The sequence below is a fragment of the Perna viridis genome, chromosome 2 (genome assembly GCF_037379345.1).
Source record: "Perna viridis isolate PV_CMFRI_1.1 ecotype Kerala chromosome 2, ASM3737934v1, whole genome shotgun sequence".
Classification (NCBI taxonomy): domain Eukaryota; kingdom Metazoa; phylum Mollusca; class Bivalvia; order Mytilida; family Mytilidae; genus Perna; species Perna viridis.
This window is the reverse complement of record NC_142446.1, coordinates 2,297,776-2,303,775: the sequence shown is the minus strand read 5'-3', so window position 1 is coordinate 2,303,775 and position 6,000 is coordinate 2,297,776. Positions and strand designations below refer to the sequence as shown.

Here is a 6,000-nt window from a genome sequence, read left to right as displayed (position 1 = left end):
GCCATGTTATACTCTTGAGATAAATATTTGCTTTGAGCTTTTAACCTTACTTTATTTTTAACCCAGTAAAGAAGAATACTATAGCAAAACATTAGCATTTAAGAATTCTCAAACATACCTTATTTACGTAAAAACATACTGCACAACTACAGATAAATATATTTCTGAATTTATTTAAATTTAGCTTTTATCGCTAATTCAAATTTTATTTTACCTTAATTTATATGAAATTCATTGAACCCACAATAAATAAGCCTTTTTTACATTTTACCTTAAAATATATAATTGTATATCTTCCCGATAACGCGGTGACCCTTATAATAGGGTGAGACAAGACATGTTATTAAAATTCTGATAAAGCCATCACATATATGTTTATAATGTGTTACTTCACATCGGAATTTACGTCCCCGGACTTTCACGGGTTTTAGTTTTCTCACTCTCCATGACAATCATGTAAACTTCCGGTAAAAACAAGCGTGCACCTGTTCTAGTGGTAAAGATTAATTTTCTTCAGGTTGGAGCTGACACTTGGCATTTTCCGTCAGATAAGACACAAACATGGAACTAAGAGAAAGAAAACCACCTTCATTAAAGGAAAAGCTATCAGATCATTACCAGAAAAGGGATTTTACAGTGAAAGAAAAAGATTTAAACCAGATTGGCGTTTCCTTCTTTTGGATAATGTGGATATCACTTTTGGTTGAAGGACAAATTCTAACATATATACTTTATGGAGATGATATATTAGTAACTTGTTTCGTGTTCATTGTAATATGGTTTTTGGCTTGGCAGTCTTTCATCAATTGGATGGGCACATATTTCGTCGAAGTATCACAAGTCGATAGCACTATCAAAGAGAAACATCATCCAGGGACTGTCGAAACACCAGCAGGATGGTACAACTGTCCCAGTTGTCAGGTAAGTTAGCTTTACATTCTTCAATAGAACCTTAGTAAGCTTAACTAAGAAAAACATGTAGTGCATGTACAAATGTAGCGTTACCTTGAACTTGCGTACACCTGTTGTCTTATCTACCAAAATTGTTTCAAAAAGAGGGCATACTTTTGAAAAAGGCAAGACAATCATTGGTTTCACAGATTGTTTAAGGTAACTGGTGGATCCATTAGCAGGATATACTATATAAAAGTAAAACTATAAATATATGAAGATTTAGAGGTGTTGTATGAACTTTTTTATGTACATTGGTACATTTTGTAAAACCCGAAAAATAAAATGTACATGTTTATTTGCACAATGTTTATAGATAAAATTTAATTTAACCAGCTTCATGTAAGTGATTCTACTACTCCTTGTAGTAGTAACATAATTACTACTATGCAACTAAACACTGTTGATGAATTTTGAGAAACAGTCTGTATTTGACTGATTGAAAATTAAAAACCTAATGCAAACAATGTTTAAATTATGTGATTACTTGTCATTTTGTGAGTAAGATTCACAACAGTTTTCCATGAACATTTTTTACAGATCATCTAAAGCCTAAGCCTACTCATTAAATTAGTACATGCATATGGTGTTTACAACAAATGTACAAAAAAAAAACAATCCATAAAAAGTTTGTTGGAATAATCAAAGTGTTAACTTGAGTTATTTTGAAGGTGAACAATAGTTAATTATTAATCTTAATTAAAATAAAGTCTTAGAATATAATTACTAACACTACAGGCCAGTAGGTGTTAATTTCATTATATGGATTAATTCTTTCATCCTGTGACTATATGTGCGCATAAATGTGTTTTTCTCAGATCTCCTATACTTAAATTTTTTTTTTAATTATTGCAACTGTATTTATAATGAAATTAGTATGCTAATTAACTTTTCTTTTCACAGGTTGATGCTCCACCTAGATCTCACCACTGCAACCTCTGCAACAAGTGTATCCTGAAGAGAGACCATCATTGCTTTTTTACCAACTCCTGTGTGGGATTCTACAATGAACGTTTCTTCATAGTACTCTGTATTTCTTTGATTTTTTCCAATGGATTAGGCACATTTTTACAAGTGACATATCTAAACCAATCAATACCACTTTCATTCTTTCAAGTTTTTAATTACTTTGCACCAGTAGCTTTGTTTCAATGGTTATTTGGTCAAATGACATTCTTCCAGTTTTATATCACAGTTCACTTGTTTTTTACAGCTGCTTGTTTTTTCGCTGCAATATTTTTCTCCATCTTCCAACTTTTTGTTGTTGTAAATGGCTTGACATCATATGAAGTATCAAAAAAGGCAAATCCTTTCTCACGATCTTCCAAGTTGGACAATTTACGATCAGTGTTTGGTGATCTTAAATGGATTCCACTACAATTTATCTATCCATTTGGTGTTAATCAAATTGACGATGGAATCAATTGGAACATTCGAAAACGAGTGAAAGGAACATAAAAACAAGAACAGGGTACAATTAGCATAATAACACATGTGTTCATTCACTGATAGTAGTTTTCATATACTTATTTATTTGGTTAATTAAAACAGCATTTCATTGACATCAACCATTGTTTCATCTTTTTTATCGAGTTCGCCATTGTTTTGTTTGTGATATTAATTGTTCATTAAATCAGAGGACTATTCATCTAAAATAGCTACTTTGCCTATGGTTAGAAAAACATTAACTTTAGTTACACTTCAGTTAATGACATATTGAAAAAGTACATGAACATACTACAGAAAAATATTACAATACAGATGATCAGGAGCAAATGGTTTAATTAACATTAAGTCAATCATCAACAGAAAGTGAGATAGTTCTTTTATCCCGTATGAACACAATACTTACTCCCAATACCTTACATGAATCAAAGTGCGGTTAGCACTGGAGGTTTTTGATTATTTTGAATATCAGAGCATACACAGTCAATTTCAAAGATTATATAAAACAGTTATCATAAATTTGCATTTCCCATATACATGTAATTTAGGACTTTTTTCATCTTAAATATTAATACTGAATGTTAATCTTAAATATTGATTTAGAGATACACTCCTGCTATCCTGTGGAACAGTTCATGTGGGAGATTCTCCATCATTGACACTGTCTCACGTGGAAGGTTTTTACATAAAATAATTCAATTATTTCGTAATTTTCACCAAAACTTCCACCAATCTTATATTTTCATGTGGGTGATTCCACATTTTTCATTGATTTTTGATATGAATATTGAGGGGATAACAGGTATGGATATGATCTGTAGATCAATAATTAAACAGTATCCAACTCCACACACATTTATACATTTTGTTTTATTTCATCTTTTTTCAGATTTATTTTAAATCTGTCCAGAAATTAATTTGCAATTACATACAAAAAACTTTGCCTAGGAAAATAATTTCCTAAATATACGTTTTGTACACACAATAGATACTTTTTATCAATTTGTGTTTTCCGAAACCAGTTTTACTTGGTTAAAATTACTGCTCTTCCTGTTTATCAATTATAAAATATTGATGAAAGGATGAAGATTTTGACTGATAAACGTGTTAACTAGAACATGCTTAACACTTTAAATGATTCTTGACACATTTTGCACAAACTTAATTTCCTTAAAGCAAGTTTATACATGATAACTAAACATCTTTCAAGGCCAAAACTTCATTAAATCGGGTAGGGTCTAAAATGTGTAACCCGTACCAACTTATCCCCGTACCCAAATGATATTTCACTAAAATATTCATTCTTACAGTATGTTAAGGACTGAATAGTCTGTTTAAATTCATTTCTTATCAAGAAAATGGTGTATATTTGTCTAATATTTCTTGTTAGATCGGTTTTCTGAAGTGAAGAGGTCTAAAATGTGTAACTGGAAGTTGCCGTACCAAACTAATTATTGACTATTTCTCGCTTTCCTTTCCAAATTTTACGGTTTTCTAAAATCAGTAAGAGGTTAAAACTTCACTTTAAGACTTTGGATAAAGTTTTGAAAGATTTGATATTGTTTTAAAAAAGAAGCGGTTGAGTTTGAATTCCGTAGCGTACGGGGGTATTGTAGGCTAAAAACCACTAATTCCACTTTCCATAGGCTTCTATGCTAATTTCACAATATTCAATGGCTTCTCTGGACTTTACCTTAACTTTAACCTGCAGAGGACTATATATCAGCATGATTCTACATATGTCAGCTCACAATCCTCAGAATGGCATGTGGGGTTAGCAGACTTGCAGTGCAGTACTGGTCACCGGAAGTGAAGAGTCTATAAATAGCATGGGAAATCCCAGTGTTTTCACAAGATAGGGGTATATTTAAAAATCATTATGGAGATTAGGCTTCACATCACAAGAAGCAAAATGCACCTATAAAATGTACAGAAACGTTTTTCCTTTCAGAAACTGTTTAAATTTTTTGAATAAGATGAGAACTTTTTTCACAGCACTATGAGGAACAGGGGTAATTTCTGCGTAGGACTATTTTTGTGTACGTTCCAAATGCTCATTGGTTGAATTGGTGGTCTGTAAACAAAATATCTGAATTTCGTTTAATGTATGTCAAAAATATTTACCATATTCTTAAAGCTTTTATTTTTGCTACATTTTGATGTATAGATACTTAAATTTAAGTAAGAGATAAATCCAACATCTTGACCGGACGAACTATTTTCAGGGTGAAATATCTTAATTTATCGACACAATTAGGCTTAGAACTAAAATATATATGTATTTTATGAAAAATTCATGTAGTCAAAAAAGAAATTTAGGAGGTTCTGTTCTATACAGAATTTTAAGAATATGATAAAGATACAGCTTTAAGAAAATAAATATTTTTGACAGACAATAAAAAAATCAGGTATTTTATGTTTTGCTACAATACCCCCGTATAAAAACTGCACGAAACACAAAGAGCCTGTCCTGTCAAGATTTCCCCCCTTTAATTAACTCAAAAATAAAATATTTTTATAGCAAAATATACCATTTATTATAGGCGTTAAGAATCTGTAAATACTTTTTAGACAGACATTTATAGTTTAGAAAAAAATAACTGCTTTTTCCCACACCCAATAAGAAATTGAAAAAAAAAAAAGCAAAAAGTTGGTCCTGTCAAGATTTTGAATTTATTTCTAAAGATATTTCAACAAAATATATATCAAAATATGGCAAAAAGTTTAAGCTTTAAAATATTAAGAGTATTTTTGACAGACATGAAGTAATTTCCAAGTATTTAGTGTTTTGTTACCGTACACCCGTAAAAAACGACACATTTCACGGAACAGAATAAGTCCGTCCTGTCAAGATTTTTCCACTTCAGGCTAGAAACCACTAATTCCACTTCCCATAGGCTTCTATGCAAATTTCACAATATTCAATGGCTTCTCTGGACTTTACCTTAACTTTAACCTGCAGAGGACTATATATCAGCATGATTCTACATATGTAAGCTCACAATCCTTAGAATGGCATGTGGGGTTAGCAGACTTGCAGTGCAGTACTGGTCACCGGAAGTGGTGTCTATAAATAGCATGGGAAATCCCAGTGTTTTCACAAGATAGGGGTATATTTAGAAATCATTATGGAGATTAGGCTACACATCACAAGAAGCAAAATGCACCTATAAAATGTACAGAAATGTTTTTCCTTTCAAAAACTGTTTAAAATTTTTAAATAAGATGAGAACTTTTTTCACAGCACTATGAGGAACAGGGGTAATTTCTGTGTAGGACTATTTTTGTGTACGTTCCAAATGCTCAATGGTTGAATTGGTGGTCTGTAACCTAAAGAGTCACTTTCTGTCTTAGAAAAAAATAAATAACTATACAAGTATCGTCCTATACATATACCGAATGCATTTGCAAAGTTTCAGTGAAATGTGACAAGCATTTTTTAAAATATTTGATTTTCAAATATAGGGTAACCAAGTTGCGCGAGCAAAAAAGTGACAATATTCTACCATACTTAAATGCATTAAATATTTGCAAAGAACTTTTTCTGACTTTTCAAATAAAAAAAATCAATCATGACTTGTTTTTTAACAATATTAATATAGA

The 6,000-nt window shown here is 31.2% G+C and overlaps 1 protein-coding gene across 1 annotated transcript; it reads left to right on the top strand.

Moving 5' to 3' along the window:
- The first annotated feature begins 456 nt into the window (after window positions 1–456).
- Window positions 457–2,519, top strand: LOC148623286 (uncharacterized). The gene is made up of 2 exons (XM_088565015.1): window positions 457–921; window positions 1,855–2,519. The coding sequence occupies exons 1-2, from the start codon at window positions 562–564 to the stop codon at window positions 2,407–2,409; spliced, it is 915 nt and encodes a 304-aa protein (XP_088421141.1). The 5' UTR covers window positions 457–561; the 3' UTR covers window positions 2,410–2,519.
- Window positions 2,520–6,000: the final 3,481 nt, after the last annotated feature.

What these genes read in the sequence shown, in the direction of transcription:
- LOC148623286 (XM_088565015.1), top strand. Translation starts at nt 562, where the DNA reads ATGGAACTAAGAGAAAGAAAACCACCTTCATTAAAGGAAAAGCTATCA. An exon ending in ACAACTGTCCCAGTTGTCAG is followed by an intron (nt 922 to 1,854) that starts GTAAGTTAGCTT and finishes TTCTTTTCACAG; the next exon opens with GTTGATGCTCCACCTAGATC.